This window comes from Patagioenas fasciata, chromosome 6, assembly GCF_037038585.1.
Source record: "Patagioenas fasciata isolate bPatFas1 chromosome 6, bPatFas1.hap1, whole genome shotgun sequence".
NCBI classification, from domain to species: Eukaryota; Metazoa; Chordata; class Aves; order Columbiformes; family Columbidae; genus Patagioenas; species Patagioenas fasciata.
Window position 1 is genome coordinate 22,427,088 of NC_092525.1, and position 22,437 is coordinate 22,449,524.

Consider the following 22,437-nt stretch of genomic DNA (forward strand, 5'->3'; position numbering starts at 1 on the left):
TATCAAGATGAAACAGAATGATTCATGCAACTTTTTCCTAATCAGCAGTTTGCCAAAACCAGCATGTGCCTGTGAAATGTTTGTTTTGGTGAGAGATGCAGCTTCCTTGGGAAATTTTTCAGCCTGTTCTGTTGAACAGCCGGTGGCAGCAGATTGCTGTCTGTCCTGGCTATTGCTGGTGGTCCTGGCTGTCAGACCATTCTTTCCTGTCACCCTGTGTAGGGACAGAAGCTGCTGCCATTCCAAGCGCTGGTTTAGTTGTTTGTTTTTCTTCACTACTGTCCTCATCTTCAATTTGCTTGCAAGAGAACAATTTAAAAAATCAGTATTTCTGTATCTTGTAGCCTGCTTCTCTCATGGTTTGCCTCTCGTACCCTGGTTTGCAGGGTTCTGGCGGCATCTCGACTCGCCCTCCTGGATGCAGTGATGGTGCAAACAGTGATGACTTCTTAGGCTAATTTCTCTTTAATGTTAAAAAAAGCCCTCACCCATTCCGCTAAGGAAGGTTTCTGTGAAACAGGTCCTTTTTCAGAAGTGACAAGCACGTGGGGACAGCACACTTGAAACTGGAAAAGCTGGAATCAGAATGTGAAGTCAGAGAGATCATCGAGGTATGTTTTCTGGGTGAGGTGTGTTCTTCTAGTGAGTATGATTTGATCACCAAGAGAAAATGAATATTCGCATTGCGTGTGTTTGTACACAGTTGGCAGTTTTGTATTGGGTGATTTTGACAAACAACAATGGGCTGTTTTTCATCTCTTGAAGCTTGTCTTAGCTGTGAATGTTCTGATACTGGGAGCTTCTTGAGGTCTCTCTTCTGCACATTTTCTGTATCAAGATAGTTTTCTTTGTCAGGACCAAAAAAATCAGGTGATTCCCACAAATACCCATATTGATAGCTAACAAGTCAAAGGGTTAAGCAAAGACTGACACAGTGAGGAGGGAGCCGCTGTAAGGTCCAGGAGGAGATCACTAAGTGAAGCCTTAAAAAATAAAAATCCCTCGGGCTGTGTCACAGACTCAGGACACGGCTGCCCCTGGAGCCCGCCCGTGCCTGGGCTGGGTGTTTGGCCACAGAGGTGGTGCTGCCCTGGGACCCACTCTGCTGAGCGATGAAGCCAGGAGCGCAGGGCTGTGATGGCTCCCAGTGGTCTCTGTCATCTTCTGTTCACGGGGAAACAAAGTCAGTGCTCGCCTGAGGCGCTACAGTTGGACATTATCATTTGTATGTGTGATAACCGCACTTCTCTTTGTGGCTCTTTCAGATTTTTGATGGCAGAAAACCCACTGGAGGGAAACTGGAAGTGAAAGTGAGACTCAGGGAGCCCCTCAGTGGTCAAGATCTTCAAATGATCACAGAAAACTGGCTGGTCCTTGAGCATTAGTTCTGTCTGAGGTATGAACGCTGCGGCTAAAGATGTTCTGGCCAGAACTTGACAGGGCTACAGCTCAACTCTGCTTGAATACTGTCATTGTTGACATTGACCCAATTACACAGGCTTTGATACCGTTCATCTTTATATTTGTAGTGGTGAGCTGACATCATTTCAGAAACAAGGTTACAGAATCTCTGATGAGTTTGTAAATCAAAAACACCATTTCACAATCCCTTGAAATGCAGGGAGAACTTCTAGCATGACCTTTATTTAGAATAATTTAGAAGATAAGGTTGACTAATCCTTTCTAGGAGAGAGGGTACTTTCCATTCATCCCTATTGTTAGCAAAATAGTTTTCAGGATTAGCAAGGACCCTTCTTCCCTGACCAGAAGCTAGAGAAGGGTGTTTATTTGCCTCATGAAGTCTGCTTGACTTTATTTGAAAGGGAAACTATCAGAGACGGGCTTTCTTCTGGATACTTGAGGCTTCTTGGCAGGGAGAAACAGTTGAATCCAGGCTACCCAAAATCTGTGCCTGGTACTCACTGTGCTCTTTATCAAGTACAAAAGGTGAGCTGTGTGCTGCCACAGCAGCTCTGTAGTACAAGGATGAAAGAGGTCAGCTATTTCTCTTGCGAGCCCCTGTGGAAACTGCTCAGTTTTGGAGCTCATCTTCCTTTCTCATGCGTTCTAGGTGTTGTAAATTCTCCCTTCCAAAAAAAAAAAAATCAAACATTTTGGTGTTGGTTTTTTTTTTTTTAAAGCTATTTTCTACATAAAGTTACAGAAGGGTAAGAAGTACCAGAAGTCCATCTACCAGTGGAAGCTCTAGTTCACCCTACTGTTACATATGTTTTATAATCACTCTTTATTGCATGGCGACATACTCTTATTTCTCCCAGACTCAGAACACAAATTGGAGACACATGGCAGAATTGCTGTTTCATGGGCATTGCTTTTTCTTTAGAGCAATTGATACAGCAACCTAAATAACCTCCATTTAGCACAATTTTGTAGACAGCATTTTTCAGACAATCTGTTGTTTTAAAAGTACATTTGATGTTTGAAAGAAATTCAGATTAGTTGGACACAATCACTGATATCATGAAACTGAGGTCCTCACTTGTTGATCATCCAGAAATTTCATGTCAGTGTTTTACGTATAATTGGGCCTTGAAATGTGAACATCTATTAAATACTGCATCAAATGATGTTTGTTTTGTTTGTTTTTTCCAGATCCATTGGAACGCAAGAAGATGTGGGATGAACGTATGTAGAAAGATGCTGCTAGCTGCAAGCACCAAAGATGTTAAAAGAATGCACTACTGAACCTAATGTCTATTTTGATAACAGCCATAGTGCTTATTAATAACTGTAAGGCAAATGTAAGGCTCTGGAAATCGCTGCTGCAGGGGATTGTTACTAGTCTACACAAAATAGACAGAATTGCCTTAACGTGGGACTACTAATGTAGTGCCAGGATGAATGTTACGTTAACTATGCATAGCGGTGTGTGAGAAGTTCAGCCTCTTAAAAATTCCCTGAGGCAGCGCAGAAACTTTTCAGCCAAGTCACAGGTAAGACCTTTCCTGGAATTCATTTTTTCAAGTGTACAAGCAGCAAACGTGGTACAGTGAACAGTCTGCTACTGCTTTTTCTGTTCTCTCTTATCAAGGCCTGTTTGCTTTGGGTTTTTGTTTCCTAAAATAGAGGAGAGACACGTTAGGCAGCAATCTAGCAGCCGGGTGTCCCTCCTCTGCGCGTGCCATCACGACACGAAGTTCAATGGGATGTTGCCTTTCAGAAGAAAAGAGTGCAGGGCTTCTAGCGGCCGGTGTTTACAGATCTACGTGTTTGTTCTGGCTCCCAGTTGTCCGCCATGCTTGCTGCGCTGCCTGCTCAGTGCAGCCCGGGTACTGTGCCTTCATCCTTTTTCTTTTTTTAATTTTAAAAAAGGAGGAAAAAAAAAAAGTATGCTAGGCTCTGCTGCTTCCCAAATGTTCCTTGTATTTTTACAAAGATAGGCTTTTACAGTTCTTCCAGGTGATGGGGAAAATAGCCACTCTTTGTCACATAGAAAAACAGATGATGAGTATTTTCAGGAATGCTTTTGATCAGCAGCGTATGGTACCAGATACTTTTGTGTTTTTAAATCTCGGTAACAGAAATGAGTGATGTGAAAGGAGAGGCCGTGCCTGCCCTGGGCAGCGGGAGCTCCGGCACCCGCTGTTCGCGTTGGGCGAGTGCAGACAGAACAGAGAACAGACAAGTAAGGCAGCGCTGCCTCTGCCTTCTGAGCAGATGAAGACAATACAGTGTTTGGGTTTTAATTTCAATAAATTTAATATACAAAACTACATGTTGAAAATAAAAATATAATATGCAGTTTTTTGCAGTGTTAACTAACTGAATTTTTAAAGTACAATTTTTTTTCTAAAACAAGTACTCATTTCTTAACAACATGGTAATTAAGGTCATTTAAAAGGCTATGGCTGAAGCAAACATGTCAGTCACCAGGTGATAATGTTTTGCACAAACATAATCCAAACCTAAAAGACTTTTGGGGCAAAGGAAGAGAAGATGATTTTTTTTTCACCTTTTTTTACTGCATTATTAGGCATAACAATGCAACTAAGGTAACTGGAAAGCCGCTGCTGTGGCAAAGCTGGAGAGCAGGCTGAAGAAGGGAGGTGGTTGGTTTGTAGAACATTCTTCCAGCTGCAGAATCTTTCCTGCACCCGGTAGCACAGCGCCGTGTCCCAACAGTGTGCAGGGAGTTTGAAAGTCACCTCAGTCCTGGTCTGCTGCACAAATCCACAGGAAGGCTACTGATTGTGCTATAGTTCAAGGTTTGTCCATCATGAAACATGAAATAAGCTGTGTGAAGTCAGCCACCTCTCCCCGAACACCAGAGGTAAGGTTGCACTCTCGTGTAACTCACCGGTTCAGGTGTAGCCATGTGCTACCTCTTGCTGGCCAGCACTGCCGTCTGGAGTTGCAGCAAGTTCTCTGACTGGCCTTCTCCCAGTGCTGGGTGCTGACAGCTGGAATTTGCAGTATTGGATTTGTTGGACTTTGCTTTCTTTTTAAAAAGCAGTAGCTATTTATTTGCAACTGCACTCTGTACATACACTGTGCTGTCCTTACATAAAATACAATGCTACGTGTGCAGTTACCTTTGCCCAGCTGGTGCTGTATATTTGTTTAAAGCATAGAGCATCAGTCTCACAGTAGCCTTGCGCTTCCCTTTCTATTTGAAAGGCCACCTTGTTACTCATATAGAGCAAAACCAGAATAATCCTCTCTGCATCCACCAGCACTGGCTGACGATGCAAGGTCTGAAAGAGACTGTTGACCAGAACCGAGCCCCTCTCTCCCCACATTTATTTTCTGTACAGGCAGGTGGGGAAGCCTTCCTCCCTGTTCTTGGGGGGGACTCAGCTGCTTTGCACGGCTCTGGCTAAACAAACCAAACCCCTTGTCCTGCCCTCAGCTCTTCCCCCTGCTGAGCAGTTTTCGTGGAGACAGTAAGAATGTGGAACCACGTTTCCTCTGGGTGAGTCTCAACTCCAGCTTCACAGACGTGAGCAGCTGCTTTCCTTACTCATGCCCTCTCAGGTGAGACCAGGAGCACTGGGCCAGTGCAAGTGTTCAGAGCTGACCAGAAAGCTGCTTTTTTTTCAGCAGAACATGCAAACCCAGCTGCTCTATTCTGTTATCACAGGTAAGCTTTTACACAGTGCTGCTAATACAAAGTGCGAGCTCTCTTGCAGTACGTGACACTGGCGATAGCTACAGCACACAGCAGGGAGGACGCTGAAAGCTGCCCTGGGTGTTCCTTTTCTTCAAAAAGCAGGACCTATGGGGAAGAGGAATGAGATATAACTGCACTTCAGGGCTAATAGTTCCTCTGCTTCATACAGATTTGTAAACAAAGTACAGAATAGCGGAGGTGGTCCAGGAGATTATAGAAATCTGCCCAGGTGATGAGTTTTCATAGTAAATAGAGGAAAAAAGTAAACTAGCCTATTACACACACAAAACTGCAGTTTACATAATACCGCACCTGCCTGCCCTTCTGCTCGTTTGGACACATATACAAATGGAGTTATGGCTGGGTAATCGTTCCACATCTCTCAAGGGCTACTCCAGGCATATTTCAACCAATAATCTGGTCAAAATAATGTAAACATTGCTTTTTAATGTCTACAGAATAACCACAAACAGCATTATGATGAGGTCAGCATGGAGGTCTTGATTGTTGTTTCTTACATGTCCATCTACAAACAGTACAAGATTGGAGTTTCACTTTTTATTTATGCCCCAGTGATCTTTGCACCCGTTTGAGCATTTAGAGTACACGACTGTAAGTCTTTAAACATGAGCATTTCTCTAAACAGTAACAGAAGTGGAGTAGCTGCAAGGATAGCATAGCCATGTTGTAGTATAGAAGCTGCCCTGATCCTCTGGTTGTTGACAATGCATAGAAGATTTAGAATTATGGAACAACTGTCCCTCCCTCCTCCCCCCATTTTCCTCCCCAATAGTGTTAACAAAAGCTTAATTTTTCCAGTTTTAAAGTGCAAATGATTCAGATACAACTGCTGCTGGAACAGGTCTGAACAGAAAATGAAGTCCTCTTATGAGATGTTCTCCAGGATATAAAAGATGAGCTCCATGATGACGGGCCCCTCGCTGAGCTGACATGCCCCTCCATGAATCACCGGCACTAAGGCACTGTCCAGGTCATTCATGTACTGTGAGGGCAGGGGCTGCCCATTGCTCCCAGCTTGGTAACCAACCTACAAAACACAGAGAGTGGGGTTTACAGAGAGCAGGACACAAGTGTGGGGCAGGAAAAGGGGGATGAGCTGTGTGAGGTGCTTTGGCCTCTGCCTGGGGCAGCTGAGCACCTGCGTGGGACCTAACAGGCACTAAAGCAGCTTTTCCACTTGTTTTTGTTCCTCTTTGTTTCCTGGTGGCTGCCTAGACAAAAGTAGCCTCTTTTTTCTACTGCTCTGTCAGAGCAGATGGTTCAGATCAGCAGGAGCCACACGCTGTGTTATCAGATTAAGTCACGCAGTATTTAAAAGCTGGGTGATGCTAAGAACAAGTCCAAGGCAAGGCCAGCTGTCCTGCCAGGAGACGCTTCGCACTGCTTGGGGCTTCTGCTGTCAGGAGCTCTGGAAGGGACCATCCCTCGGTTTCTTTGCCTCATACACAACCCTTTTAAGAGCAGCCATGCTTGTGACCACCACTGTGTGCTCACTTGAGAACACATTTAATCACTCCTGTCTTTAACTTTTGATGACAAGGCCAGTTTAGTCTCCTCTGAGCACATGGCTGGGCTGCTCACAGGTGCTGCCAGCGGCACATGGGGGTCAATCCTGGTGTTAAGTCAGGCTGGGCAAGAGCTTTCCAATTTTAACAGATGTTCCAAAACACCAAACAGCTATCATCACTGGTAGATTAGCATGTGATATTGGTATTTTTTTAACCAAGAGAAAGGCTGGAGTGCTGCAGTTCCTTTTGGGGGACAAGCAAGGGAACAACCCACCTCCCTCACCCCCCAGTTAAACCAAAACTATTCAAGACTTACTTGATCTGAGTCAAGTGTAACACGCAGCCCTAGCTTAGTCATTCCATCCTCTTTCAACAATTTAAGATGAGGACAGAGAGCTAAACAGAAAGCTTTTGCCACGTTTTCAGTCAATCTGCTGTGATCGGCTGGGTCACTCAGACCATTGTGTTGCTCATCATTTTCCAGGAAAAACACCTGAAAGAAAGAGTTAACACAAGACCTAACACTTGGCTTTTCTAGAAAATAAGGTTACTGAGATGCCATTTAATATTTTTTTTTTTACAAATTAAAATTAAAGAAGAGCTGCTGAGGGAAGCCCAAGCACAAGACCCTGAAGGCAAAGCCAAAAACACAACTTCAAAAGAAAGACTTAAATAGTCATGTTCTCAAAAAGCTTTCAGTTCTGGTCAAAAGCCTCATTATGGCAATTCACTGTGTATTGCACATAGTTTTTAATTTAAAAAGAAAATGGTTTTAAATAGAAGTTAATTTTGGAAAAATAATTAACATTTTTAGTAGAAGCCATTCCAGGCGGAAGATGTGTATTACTGTCACTGAGCGTGGCTGTGTTGAGCTCAACTGGCCTGGGAAAAAAGGGATCCCCTGGTGCCAAGATGTAGAGTGAGTAACTTGGTTCCTCCTGAGCAGGTTAAGTGAAACATTGCCAGAAATGTTGTGACATTAGCATTTGTGTGCTGGCAGTGGCACAGCGAGCACCAGCTACACAAGCAGCTGCTTAATGGAGCAGGTACTGCAACTGATTTATGCCACAGCACTTTCCTTTTGACTTGGAACATTTTAGAGAAGGTGGCTCAAAATAATAGCATTTAAAACCAATAATTATTAAGACTTGCCTCTGGTGAGAAAGGTAGTTTTTTAACACAGTGCAGGTGAAACCAGCTGTTACCATGGGTAACCAAGTGAGCAACTATTTTTTGTGGTTTCCCCGTGTTCAAGAAAGGTACATGTGCAGGGACAGCGAGTGCAGCGCCCTGACGGGATTTTATTCTGCACAATCCTGTATTGAATCTCCCTTGCAGGTGGGAGAGGGAATACAGGTTTGTTTTGTAGAACTGGCTGCTTTCATTTCAGTCAGTAGGGAGAGCAGGTTAAAAGATGACGAGGCAGAAGCTGCAATCCCCAAAATGCCAAATGTTGGTTTACATGCAGCTCAGTTTGACTGACTCACCTCTGTCCACCGAATGACCTTTCCATTTGCCTTGTACTCTGAGCCGTGAAATATCTTCACGCTTGTTATAGACTCCATTGATTTGCCATCGATAGGGCTTACAACACTGTGAAAGGAAGGGAAAAGGGTAAGGTCTGACTTGGTGAGAGCCGAACAGAGAAAGGTGCAAAAGAGAACAGTGTTGGGGGACAAATGAAGCGCAGGAGGGATCTTCCTGCAGGTTTGCAACAAAGCTGCACACCAGAGCTGAGAGCTTATAGGGTGGTAACACAGCAGTGAGGCATTTCATACCATTTTTTATTCTTTTGTAACCTCGGTGTAGGCCAGCGATACCTGAAACACTACTTACACAGCCCAGAATTTAATTACGGAACCTAAGACTGACCCAGAGAGCCTGAAACTACAAAAGTACCCTTCCTTCTAGATGTCAATTCCTTAAATGTTGTACCCATCACACCAGCGCTTTACTGCCGTAAACGCTTCAGCTGCCATGTACACCTTTCTTTTGGCTTAACTATCAAGAGCTCAATTACACTGTTGATGGTCAGCAACTTTATTTCCAGCACTACTTAATGCAAACTAAGCACCAGGAGAGCAAAAAGTGACCACAATGTGCAGGGTTCAGCACTGAGTGCTGGAGACAGATTAGTGGTTTCCAATAACTGGATATTAGCAATGGCAAAAAATCCATGGCATTGACAGCTTCCTAAGTTGATGCCTCAAAGCTCTGCTATCTCAATTCCATTTTCATTACCTTTAATTGCATCTTATCACTCAAAATAGAGGCACAGACTTGTAATTCCTATTGACTGGAAGACTTGTGCACCTTATAAGATCAATTAACATTTTTAACAAGTACAGTCAAACAGTCACTATGCCATGCCAAGTAATTCCTCCTCTACTTACCCCTTACTAAAGTTTTTATCATCTTCTACCCACTGAATATGAACGTGTTCCTGAGGATCTTCAGCATCTACTTTGCCACAAGTGATGGTGAAGTCTTTCATCTCCCTCAAGGCCTGCCTCAAAGAGTCCATGTTCTCCGCAGTTATCTGGACCATCACTCCATCTAGGGAACCAAGAAATCCTCGTAAGCCAAGATAAGCCACACTGAACAGAGCCTATATAGGAAAAAAGAAAGAAACATCCTTCCTCTTTTTGTAACACAAAGGTTAAACATCTGTTTTAAGAGTTGTAGGCAGCAATGCTGCACAAGACCATTTCTGAACTCTCCAATTCCGAAAACGTAGCGCTGGTGAGCCTTGACTGAGGAAAACACAAGGATCATACCTCGTACTTCTACCCTCAGAATCCCCATGTGATGCCCTCCACTCCGCTGTCACCTCTGTTGGTGCTCAAAGGAGCACTTCGTGGGTGACACAGGTTTTGGGAAGTCACCACTTACCTGACAGTGGCAAAAGATACAGAATTTGGATTGAGATCAGTCTAATTTACTGTGGAAATAACCTGGGAATGATACACTTCCCCAACATACAGACTCCTTGCCTGAATCTACCCGCACTTCTCTCTTGCACTAAACTAGCAATTTAGACATGGAAAATGGTATAAATGGCCCACATATCCTGACTTAAAGCGAGACAGCTGCTCCTCAGCCCTGGGTGACCCCTCCCCACAGGCTCCACGTTCATGCAGCTCCAAGCTCTTGGAGCTTCAGGAGCTGCTGCTTGTCAGTGGAGCTGTGCTGAGGGGCTACACATCTGGGCTTCTTGTGCACCTCACTCACAAACTAAGGAGCACACCTGAAATACGACTGTCTGCACTGTCATATCCACAGCAAGGTTAGACTACAAAGCTCTGCAGCTCAGCTAACTAAGCGAGAACAGCTTTAATCCAGTGTACACAGTCGTTGTTTATTTCTGTGACATGACAACTGGTAATGGAAGAACAAACCAAATCAGAGATGCACCAGCTCGACAGTTCCAACTTGTCATGTTCTCATCAGCCCACATACGAGCATGTCAACAATGCACAGTTGTAATCTTGCATAACTCAAGAGCTGTTTGGGAACTGAGTATAAGTGTAGCAGGGCTTCCTCCTCCTGGTCCATGGATTACATATTCCACATTTCTTAGGGTCACAATTTCCTCATTCAACCCAAACCACTAAAGCAATCACAGGCTCGCAAGCCAGATATTTCATATCTTATCCTCATTTTCTTGTGTCCCTATTCTACAGCATCTGGACAAGTTCCTCCTCATTAAAGGAAACGGGGTCTTTTTTTTGGCTAAAAAGTAGGGTAAAGCTGAAGCGGCAGCATGATTGAAATGCCCAAGGCGTAACAGCAGAGCCCTGGTAACTACAGAGCTGGGCCATGGTAAAAGGGATGCGGCATGTTTTAAGCAAGCAGGTCAGTTCTTACCTTCTACTATACTGGATTTGGCAAGGTAGCCTGAAGAGGATTTTAAAGCTCCACTGAACACAAAGAAGCTGGCACCAGTCACTGCAACAACAACAACAGGCGTGATTTAGTGAGGTTTTCATCAAAACAACACTTTACACAGTGATCAGGTATCGCAGCTCTATCATCCAGAGAGGTGATTAATCTAAATCAAGACAAATGCTGCTTAGAATTATGGTGACTCTAATGCACATCACAAGCTTGGATATGGAAAGGGCACATCACCCATTTATTTTCTAAACTGGTCAACAATTTTTGTCAGCCTCGATAAATGCTCATATTTCATCACTCTCCCCATACACACCTTGAATTTCAGGACTACTAATTTAGTGTAACCAAGTACCTAATTAACTTCTAAATGCTCATGCACAGCTGGCAAAGATTGTGAGTGAGCTGTTTATGGATCACACTGTAACAGCAACCCCCTGGCAAGGCCACAGGTCAAAGCCACCTGATTTCAATTAAAATTCTCTTAAATGACCACTAAGCATCATGCAATTCCTGCTAGAAATCCTTGTTGTCCCATATATAAAATGAACAGAAGTCAGATAAGACCATCAGTCCTGAACAAACATCGCATGCCAGTTACAGTGACTGTAGTGACTGGGGATACTTGCAGACCACAAAAGTTGGCCTTTGTCATGCTTGCTCTCATTTGGAGACAATAGAAATGTCTTTGCCAGAAATTTGCCACAAACCCACAATATTTAAATTCTCAGTGCACTGCTGCTGCAGCCTTTCAGCCTTCTCCAACAAAAACAGAGCCTGGAAATGACATGGTCTAATTGAGGCGAACACGAGTAGTTTCTTGAAGATGAATTATCAAAATGCTGCTGGTTTTGATTATTCCTATTTACCTTTCCTATTAAACCTAATCTTCCTCCTTTCACCGAGTATAGGTCAAGCACAGGCACCCACAGCCTCACCTGTGGTCTCCAATAACGCCAGACACCGTTCTCATTATTCACGTACAGATGTTGTCTAAGCCAGTTCCGGCACCGTGACCTCTGGAGCACCCCAAGTCCTCAGCTGCACTGTGCAAGCAGTGTGACCATATTTACAAGCGAGCAAGCTCTGATGTGCTTTATTTTATTTCTGCTTGAGCTACGAAATTGCTAGAACACCTGTTAAACAAACTCAGAAGAGGACCACTGACCTAGAGGAGTGTGACGTGGCTTGCACACAGGACATAAACTGTACAGTGTGTCCCCTGACAGCCGAGATTGTGGATTCTGCAAGGGGAATAAAACACCGAGGGGGTGAAGGGCAGATAGAGCAATGTGTTACTATTCCTTGTGTTGCGTGTCTGTCTCACAAAGCTGCCCGTTCAGGGTTATTTTCTCTGAATGTGTAGGAGAAATGCAGTGAAACACAGACAAACCCACTTCTGACCGGTTCACAAGCCAAGTGCCAGAACAAGTCGCACAAACAGCAAAGTAGCAACACAGAGCACAGGAGAGAACAGCCCCGGCGCGGTGCCCGCTCACCCTTCCTGGGCTGGTTGTGGATGCTGATGGCCTGCGTCTGGTAATTCCCATCGTCGTTCTGCACGCACACCAGATGCGAGTCGGCCTTCTCGTTGAAGCATGCTCCCCCTGCGAGGACGTGCTCATTGGATTTGTTCATGGCTTTCATCATCTGCAAACAAAGAGGGTTCCCGTTTCCACGCTGTTTGTCAAGCACGACCATAAATAGGTGATTCTTGGAAGAGTTTAATCGGACAGAGCAAGCTTCTCAGTGGCGCTCATGTTCTCAGGTCAGATTTTAGCACCCAGAACCATAAGCTACTTTGGAAAAGAGGGTTCAGGTCTTACATCATCTAGATGCTTTAAAGTGCCACCTTTTATGTAATTAAGATAAACAGAATATGGGGTAGCTAAGCTGCATAGGTTGCAAAAGCTATTACCAACAGCTGTTTAGAAAAATACATTAACAGGAAAAAATCATAAAACCATTGGGAGGTAACATCTGGCTTGTTTACACAACTGCAGTTGCTTATAACAGAATGTTGCCGCCACAGTTCAGTGCTAGACTGGCACTCAGACTTGTGGCATTTAAGCCTGGTTTTGCCACTTAATCCTGGCTCTGCCATGACCAGACACCAAAGCTTTAGTGTCTGTGTGTGTCACCCACATGAACTGCTGAAACTGGGATCCATGTTCCCCCTTTGAATACTTCTAAAAAAGATCTGAATCATAGGCATCCAGAAATGATTTTAATTCTCTGCAGAGGAGGCCTCCAAAAAGCATCCAAAAATGTTTGTGAGGTATCTGCCCTTCAGTTTTGCTGATTAGCATCAAACATACACCTAGTTACATGCCTCAACAGAATATTCCTGTAAATTATCTATCTGCTCTCCTCATCTCTTACTCTTCATGGAGGCTCAGACTATAGGAGTTTTGATACAAAAGGAAAACGGAGGGCATCATCTCTGGAATTTGTTTCAAAACCAAAAAGTTTTGCTTAAAATAAGAAAAGGCAAATTATATTACAGCCCCCCCCCATTGAAAACCTTGAAGAGAAGGGAAATCCTGAATTATTTGCCATCTCTGAACAGCACTCACAGTCCCATCCTCTGCTCCCTGCAGCTGACAAACATCCGCACTGCACACAACACATTTGTCTCTCTCTAACACAAAACCTTAATTATAGTGTCAGGAACATCAGCTGATGCTCACTATTGACAAATGTGCACAGGTGTAATGTTTGTGGAGGAAACTTAATTAAGGATTTGCATCAGACCACAGTGTATTTCAGTATCTAGCTGATCATGTCATGCTCCAGAAACACGGAGCACAGGACCTGCCTGAGCACAACAAGAAACAATTGGACACAGCACCTGGACTTCCTAACACGGGCACTGGTTAAACAATGACAGTCACCTTTGCTGAAGGAATAAATAGGCAACTAAGTCTCACTAAGCTGTAGAAAATTAAAATAATTTTGAAGATAAAAATATTTAATAGTAAAACTATGTATTAATATTTAATTTGTTAATTGCAATCAGGATTCTCCACATTTAGTCCATCCATGAGATTTAAAACAAGGTTTTCAATTTCTATATAGTTGGAGTGACACTCTCTACTAATTAAATACTGTTTCACATGAGAAAAAAGTAAAGGTCTTGTGGTTTAATTCATCTTAATTCAAACTATACTCAGATGAAAAATCTCAAGTAATTCAATCTTTCAACTGGATTGCAAGCAATAATATTGAATAAATAATACTTTCTCCATTTAAAAAACTGAATCTCTGCTTCTCACTGAGAAAGAGAACCTGAACACAATGCAGAGATTTTGCTAGTGCAAAACAGCGGAATTTCTTGAGTCCAGCTGAGTGCAATGTCTGGTTCAGATACAGAACTGAAGCCAACGCCAGGCACAGCGAACACTGAACTGCATCTTGGGTGCCAATTTCTACTTAATTCATTCAAACTTTACTGACTTTTTCCATTTTCTCACAGCTGCATCAAGAATTAATTCACCTTTTAACAGACCCTTTATTTTTTCACCAGTTTCATCTTTTTAAAACTTCACCTAAGAATGTTTTTTTCTTTTTTTTTTTTTTTAAATTTATTTCTTTATTCTCACTGTTATTTTACTCAAATGCTTTTTGCAGGGAAATTCTCTCAAGCTGTATTCTGCTCTGGTATAACAATAACTTCTACAAATACCATTTTGCCCAGTGGCTTTGCTCTCACCGCAAATGCTGATTGGTTTCAAAATACCAAGTTACCCCCTTCTCTCACAAAACCAATCACCTTCTCCATTGCTCTCTTTTGTTATTGTTCAAATATCTTGTCACTAAGCTTGCTCAACTAAATCCTAAAGACACTGATTGATTTTCTCACACCAGAAATCAAGTTTAAAAATGAGATGCTGAAAGACATTTTACATAAAATAAACAGCAATCCAACAAATGCTAATAAATGCTGCAAGTACACACACAGAAAATAGGTGAGAAGAGCTAATACACCTTTCCCCCTGATTTACCTCAACTGTAAAGTTTGTCAGCTTATTTGCTCAGATCAAACCAGTGTTTTCTGTTATTTACAATTACACTTCATGTAAACAGTTTAAAAACAGGAAGAAGAAGAGTTTAAGAGTTTAATTAATACTAAATGGAATTGTTTTCTTCCTGTGGAGCCACCCTCACTCGCTCTCAAAACGTGTGCATCGTGCATTTATCATTTGCTTTAGATGCAGTTTTCCCTACCAGTAGTAAGTAAAATAAAATTCCTTTAGATCCCAGGTCCTCCAACCACAAAGAAACTGTACACAAACTTATTTCTTATAGGCATTACCTCATTGTATCTGTTGCTAGGAATTTTGATGCTGGTTTTTCTGACTTCCATGTCAACCACTAAACCTTGGACCACAGGCAGCGTGTACTGGTAATTTCTGAAGTCCTGGTAATTAAAGTAAGTTTTTAAAAGTTAGGCATGATGATAATAATTACCACCGTAGGCTTCATAACTATCCTAGCGACTACTCATTAGACCATTAAAATAATTGTAATCGCTGACTGAAAGGCAGGGAGGGAGACATCATGGCTTTTAACCTACATAATCCAAGTACACAAATGAAAAAACATCATCGTGACTGTTAGCCATTTCACTGATTTTCTTACATCAAAATTAATGTTCTGCAGCCTTGAATGCCATCACTGTATGTACAAAAATTTGCTCTCTGTGTACTGTTACACTACTGGATGGAGTTATTAGTTTTTCCAGCAGCAAAATTAGGTCATGCATCAAAGAGAATTTTCTATATTGAAAATATTAACAAAGTAGGCAGAGCTAATAACTTTGCTTCAGTGGAAGCTCTGTAGAAGCAGAGAGCTGGGACTGCACACTGGCCTTCTGAGGAAGGAATGGGAGCAATTACTGCACTTGTTTCCACATCCAAATGTTCTCAGGTGGCCAGGTTTGGGATGTGGATTTGGGCACCTTTTTACGATTCACCTCGTTGTTGAAAGCCAACATCCAATACCAGTCGCAGCAGGTAAATTCACCCAAATGCCCACTATTTCCTCCCGTCATCTCCACGTGCCAGCTACTACATGTAAGAGGATTACGGTTCTCCCCACACTGACCCATTCACACCGGTGGAATGCGCAAAATCGGTGTCAGCACTTACTGCAAGAAGGTTCATGATTGTGTGTCCAGTCTCTCCAAACAAAGGCTTACGGAATCTGACGCTAAAAAGTGGGCATGGATAAACTAGAATAAAAGAAAATAAACCAGAAAAGATCAGATTCAAATTTATATACTGAGATTCTGCAAAACCAGACTCCATTACAATCTCCTCAGCTGAATATGGTGAGCAGCAGCAAAAGCAGAGATTGGAAGGACAACCAGAGTTTAAAAAGCAGAAAGGGAAGAAGGGTTTAACGTTACAACACACCTTACACATGTCACGGCTCCTTGCCCACCCTGCCAGGAACAAGCAGCACTACATGGAATGCCTGCAAGTGCCACACTGCAAGACTGAAACTAGCAATCTGGACACTGATGGCCAAGATGACCTTTCGAAAGGCTTTTCTCAGGCTGCTGCTTGGAAATGGCTTCTCCCTTTTTTATGACCATCCTGCTGCTCTCCACTACAGCATCATAAGTGTCTGTGGCTGATGTGGTGATATTCAAGTGATAATACTGAGATTATTTCATTTTCTGTTTTCAGAATTTCATAAAAACATGGCAAATTGCCTACAAGAGTATGTCAAACCGATTAAAACTACATTTATGGTATGTCAGCAATGCAATACACCTGCGTTCCTTGGCTTAGGCGTACTTGTAAAATATCTATGACGCGATTCAAAGTGCAGTGTATGGATCTGGCTACACTACATTATGTTGCAGCAGAAGCCATAACAGTGCTTGAAACATGACTCATGCAGGAAGACGTGATGCCAAGGGTTTCTAAATGAATGTTTGAAGGAAGGTGCCTAAACTATCCTCAGGCAACCACCGAGCCTGATTTCCCAAAATGCTGCACATATTCACGGTTCCCAGGGTAGACAGAAGGGGCTACAAAATTCTCAGCAGGTTGGAAATAACATCATCAGGATTTCCTGACAGAAATGAGCTCCAGCTTCTCCATGCTGATCTGGGAAGCATCACGGGTCCTGCACACACACCATGCAGCTGACGTGACCAACTCGTGTGCAGTGTCTGACAATTCCACCAAACCCAGCGCATGTATTGGAGGAAACCTGGGACACAAACGCAACCCCTTCTGAGGGGGGACCGAGGCAGTGATCTGCAGTGACGGCTGTCACAGCACTAGTGAATATGCCTGAATCCAAACCCCAGCTAAAGAAGTGATCCAAACCCCAGCTTCCCAGCATATTCAAAACAGGTATTTCTGTGAACATCAAAACATTTGTTTATGTGCTCAAAAACAGATGCCACATCCAAAATATGAGCATCTTTGTTTTTCTAAATGTTGACAGGAAAAACTACTTAAAAACCTCATAGATACACTCAAAAACTTACACACCTTTAACACTAATGTCTCTTCAGACAAGTTTAACCTACAGTCATCATCCTCAGAAAGCAAATTTTTAAAGATTTTCTTTTTCCTTTCCAGTAACATACGTATTTTTTGAAAAATTCTCAACATCCCCCAGACATCACAAATTAAATTTAAAAATCCTTACAAAGCATATTCTAAAACCTATTTTGTTAAAAAGTTTTGAAAAAAATTAACATACCATTTTCATCATAATTCAGATTTAAAAGATACGCCAATTAAAACAGAGGATGATCAAGGAATGAAATTTTTGGCCCCTGACAGTGGTCAGACTTCTGATAATCTCTTTGCTCCAGCAATAACAAATGTCTTTTGAAAAAGATTTTATCCTAATTTCATGCCAACTGCTAAGATTTTGTTCAGCTGAAACACTCTCTGCAGCCCATGTGTTACTAGTTGCAACAGAATTTTTGCAACAAATTGCGAGGTCAGTTACCCCTGCACACATATTGTTACTCTCCGGAAAATGAGCATGGTTTTCAAAACCTAAAAGCGAAGGCTCATTCATTTCAACATGGAAAGAACTCATCTCAAAGGCTCTCCTTTGTCCTAACAACACCAGCTAAATGACTTCTTGTGCACCTAATTCTATTTCAGGTCCTTAAGTGAGCTGCAAACAGTTGCTCAGAACCTGATCTGTCTCCACAAAAATCCCCCTGATCAACCAGTACGGCTGTGAAAAAAGGCTGTAGGTCATATCACAACCTCAGTATGGCCCTGCTGTTTAATTGGATGCAATGTGGGTGTAAAACATAAATTTCACTTGCCTGCTTAAGCTTGTGAGGCTTTGACAGGTGACAATTTAGGGCTGGGTGTGCGCGCTCTAAACCGGAATGTATTCTCCTGCAGAAATAACTGCAGCTAAAAGAATGCACATTACTTACGTCTGTATTCAGCTCCAAGCCTCAACATCAGCCGAATGGGGAACACTTTAGCCCAGGGAGTCTCCCATTTCTGAATGAGGATGCCAAACAGGTACGGTGGGGTTGGGAGCACCAGGTCTTGCAGGGACTGATACGTAGCTGCAACGTACAAGAACCCTCCGTGTTCTTTGCTTCCGAGGAAGCTCTGGCTGAAAAAGGAGTGTCCCAGGTTGCCAACAACGTTACCTATGAACAAGAAAAGCTCATTACTTCACTAGATTGAGAGCTACATCAAGAATTTAAAGAGTTTTTCAGAAGAGACAAAAACCAATCACTTAAACTCACTTTGCTTCCTGAAGCACTAATGTCTATTAATCACACAAGAAACAATGATCTGCTGCACACGGGAGCTAAGGTTACCTCCCTGCGTATGGAATAATGTATTATAGACTAGAGCCACCAAAGCCATGGTATCTCCAGCTGATGCACCTTTGGTGATACATGTACTTAGTGACCATCACGGGTAGGAAGTCACACACACAGCCCTCCATTTCTGCACCTGCACTGTGCCTGCAAGCGTCCCAGGACAACACGTACAACCACAGGCACTTGCCTTCCCCATTTCTGCCGGTTTCACAGAGATGTGCCTGTTTCCAGCGGCAGAGGCAGCGTGACGGAGGGGAGGATGCAGGCCACGACAGCCAGGGAAGAAGGATAGCTCAGGCCAGTATTGCTGCTGAGGAACTGGTACCTGCAGCCCCTGCCCAGCACTACAAAAGCACCCAAAGAAACCCTGTTTTCAGCATCTGCAGATATTCCAGGGGTTTCCAGTGCAGAAGCTGCTGTTGACTGAACTAAACTTTTAGACCCAGCTGTGGTTAAGGGAGAGATGTGCAACTGGTCAGAGGATTAACACCCACCGGTTGTCCTTCCTTTTAGGCAAACCACTGGGGTGCCTGCTCAGGCACATATTGAAGATCTGGGTCGTTTTAAGAATTACACAAAAGAGTGTTTATTTAATTAGTATACTTAACATAAGATGCAACTGAGAGAGACACGAGGGAGAAACATCACTAATTTTTGCTCACATTTTTACTCTTTGATGTTCTTAATTTCAAAAAAACATTTACACTGGAATGGCTGAATGAATCTGAATGTTGATTAGATTATTATAGCATCCAACACAGCATTTAACACCGAAGCAAAGAACCATGGTATGATTCCTTCTATCAAATGACAACAGCATGCAAATAACGTACAGAACAACTGATCCCAATTCTCCATAGGGAGATGTGAATATTAACAGCGTTGATTTACTTCCAAAGAAAAACACAAGTCACTTCAGAGCACACGGTGAGTTTGATCACAGCAGTCCTGAGGAACCTCATGGGTCTGAGGCACTCACTGCTGGCCTCCTGCAGCAACCCCAGGCTTCCCCACCCGCAGAGACTAAGTAGGAGCTTCTGCCCTTTCTCCACCACCTCATAATGGCGTGTTTGTATCTGAACTCAAGGCAGTGATGTGTATGTCTCCAGCCCGCACATCAGCTGGACAGTAACTGGAGGGTTTCTCCCTTTCACACAAGTCACAGAAGTGCAGCTTTGAAGATCATACTTGCATTACTGAGGATGTCAAGCTAAGCTTTCTCTATTTTTATGCTGCAAAACAGCCTAAAAAATCATACGCAAGCATTTAAAAATGCAAGGCAAATACATACAGTAGGTACAGTTTTGGCCAGCAAAGGAAAGGAAAACCAATGAGCCCTCTCAAGTCTGTTCTTTACACTGAACCCCTGTGAAAGTCCCAAGTGACAGCAACTCCCCATCAAGCCAGCACTGGCATAAGAATAATACAGCTTCTCCTGCCCTCACTCTGGAGATGTGACCGTGCTCCTCTGCTTCCCTCCTGGCCACCCTGGCACAATCACCTTAGAGCAGACTGAGAGAGGCTCTCACCAATGTTTATAAATATCTCAAGGGTGGGTGTCAAGGGGATGGGACCAGACTCCTTTCAGTGGTGCCCAATGACAGGATGGGGGGCAATGGGCACAGACTGAAGCACAGGAGGTTCCATCTGAATATGAGGAGAAACTTCTTTACTTTGAGGTGCCAGAGTCTTGAACAGGCTGCCAGAGAGGTTGTAGAGTCTCCTTCTCTGGAGACATTCAAACCCACCTGGACACGATCCTGTGTGATCTGCTCTGGTGAACCTGCTTTAGCAGGTGGGCTGGACTGGGTGATCTCCAGAGGTCCCTTCCAACCCCAACCAGTCTGTGACTCTGTGATTGCTTCCTTCACATTACCGTGGGACCTCCAACTGTAAATACAGCTACTAGCAGGACTGTAAACAAAAGGGTCCTTTTATACTCTGACTAACAAATAAATTCAGGGGTTTCCTTGCTATTAAAATTGGTGGGTACCTTAGGGGAATATTTATTTGTCTGCACCCATAAGGTGCTGTGCAAAACCAAGTTCTCAAGTTCTGAGTTAGAAGGTGACGGGATTCGGCAGCCCAGGCACCCCACAGCAGGGTGCAGCTCATTCACCATTTGTCACCATCCTGTGAAGCTGATTTGTAATTTTACAGATAAACACAAGCCAGAGCTGACACCAACAACCCAGATGAAATTCCAGAGCCCTTATAGCGGCTACAATTTCTGTAATGCTCAGCTGAGCATACTTGATGAAAAGTAGGTACTCGTCAGACTGAAGGACTAACATGATTACTAGAGCCACATCTAATGCTGTCAGCTGCTGCAAATCATCCATTCTACCCATGTGCAAATGCATTTCCATGTCAGCATGTGCTGTGACACCACTGCTTGCCCAGTGAACACACTACTAATGCACTAACCTAAGCATCTTGCTACTGACCACGAACCAATGTATCAGTCGGTGTTCAAGAGAAAGATTTTCTCTTATCTAAAATAGCTGCTGGCACCTTGCTATCTCAACTCCTTTGCTTTTGCAGTTCCCACCTACCCTCACTAATCTCCTCTTCTTCGTTTATATTTCCTTTTTCCCTTCCCATCTGTTCTTACCCAAATAGAAGCCACAGGCCTGATAGTAAAATTACTTGGTGAGGTTCTCAGTGCCAACGGCATGACCATAATAATCTTTTCTAACCTTCAAATGTATGAAGCATAGGAACTGCTAAACTGAATTCTGCACCCTTTTCTGTGTGCAAGAGGCCAGGCAAAGCGACGCTGTACGACACCGCGTCGTTCTGAGCCGTGCAGTGCTGCCCACCGGCATGACAAAGCAATCAGACATTTCCACTTGTGACTGATGCCAAGTGCTGCAGCAGAAAGGGACGACTACTTATGTTTTCCCTTTCAGGAGATGGAGCTTCAAGGCTCACGTGCTTGGGATGCCTTAACAAGAATTTTTTCAGCCAACAGAAACATGAAAAAAAAAACCAACAAACCCTCAGAATGGAATCTGCAACTCAGCTGTTCAGCACTTTGCTACCATAAACCACAGCACTATAAATTACTTCTTTTGACACAAGCAGCTCGCACAGTGCCAGCTCCAGTAGGTTACCACTATTAAGAGGAGAAACTATTTGGATTAGGTAGTTGTGCTGCAATTCATTATTTAGAAGAGCAAGCAAGAGCCTGCTATGTGGAGAGCATGGGAAGAAACAAGTGTTTTCATACCCACCTCTCTAGTGCCCTTTTCAACCAGCAAACCCAAGTTGAAAAGCCTCTTTGGGCTTGCCCCACAAATACTCCTGCGCAGACCAGGGGCTGTCAGCATTTTCTGCCATGTCTTTGAAAGTGGTTCCAAGTCAAGGCCCCACGGATAAGTTGCTATTACCAACTTAACATGGTCAGTCTCAACCCACTGCACTGTTACACATTTTAAGCACAGAACTGTGTTTCAGAGGCTTATGGAGAAAGTGTAGCTGTCAGAAAGGCCTTCAAAAAAAAAAAAAGCCATCTTTCTCAAGAGCATGCGATTTAATTTACAAAATATCACAACTTCCTTTCTAAAGAGGTAATGTCAGAGTGAACAGAAAGGTGCCTTTCCTTATATTAAGTTCCAGCACCTGACATCAGGTGACTGATATTCTTTAGGAAGTGCCTTAAGTGCGCATGATGCATCTAAAGCAGCTCTGCAGGAGGTCAGTACTTATTCTCCTGTCAATTACGCTTAGTTACCCTTGACTTTAAATCCTAAGCAGCTCTATAAAGTCCTTTAGCAAGACATTCTTCTATCCACTCATGTGACTTTCTCTTCAGTCACAATCCATGCTGGTTTGAATTCTTCACTTAGGTATCTCCCTCTGATGAACAATGTACTTTCCATATCAGCTTGGCAATATGCTCTGGACTCAAATAAAATAGTTTATACCAGGAAAGGCAAAGAAAAGAAAAGAAAGATTCCTGCATTTGTTTATTGCTCTCAATATGTGGTAAAGCCACTTAGGTGCTTTTACCAAAAACAGAGAGGTTAAATTCCTAATGTGTGCTT

General features: G+C 43.2%; 2 protein-coding genes across 7 annotated transcripts in view; one reads left to right on the forward strand and one right to left on the reverse strand.

Annotated features, from left to right (window-relative positions):
- The window catches only part of CC2D1B (coiled-coil and C2 domain containing 1B), a 33,771-nt gene extending 30,009 nt beyond the window's left edge, over positions 1 to 3,762 (forward strand). For all 3 annotated transcript variants that reach the window (XM_071810237.1, XM_065842792.2, XM_065842793.2), the window contains 3 exons: positions 521 to 611; positions 1,266 to 1,396; positions 2,614 to 3,762. In XM_071810237.1, coding sequence (XP_071666338.1) covers positions 521 to 611; positions 1,266 to 1,385 — 211 coding nt within the window. In that variant the 3' untranslated portion in view covers positions 1,386 to 1,396; positions 2,614 to 3,762. The remainder of the gene's footprint in view (positions 1 to 520; positions 612 to 1,265; positions 1,397 to 2,613) is intronic.
- Positions 3,763 to 5,674: 1,912 nt separating this feature from the next.
- ZFYVE9 (zinc finger FYVE-type containing 9) overlaps positions 5,675 to 22,437 on the reverse strand; it is a 59,621-nt gene continuing 42,858 nt past the window's right edge. For all 4 annotated transcript variants that reach the window (XM_071810235.1, XM_065842791.2, XM_065842789.2 and 1 more), the window contains 9 exons: positions 17,984 to 18,208; positions 15,705 to 15,787; positions 14,870 to 14,974; positions 12,054 to 12,204; positions 10,528 to 10,608; positions 9,054 to 9,216; positions 8,148 to 8,253; positions 6,977 to 7,153; positions 5,675 to 6,179 (listed from right to left, as the gene is read on the reverse strand). In XM_071810235.1, coding sequence (XP_071666336.1) covers positions 6,018 to 6,179; positions 6,977 to 7,153; positions 8,148 to 8,253; positions 9,054 to 9,216; positions 10,528 to 10,608; positions 12,054 to 12,204; positions 14,870 to 14,974; positions 15,705 to 15,787; positions 17,984 to 18,208 — 1,253 coding nt within the window. In that variant the 3' untranslated portion in view covers positions 5,675 to 6,017. The remainder of the gene's footprint in view (positions 6,180 to 6,976; positions 7,154 to 8,147; positions 8,254 to 9,053; positions 9,217 to 10,527; positions 10,609 to 12,053; positions 12,205 to 14,869; positions 14,975 to 15,704; positions 15,788 to 17,983; positions 18,209 to 22,437) is intronic.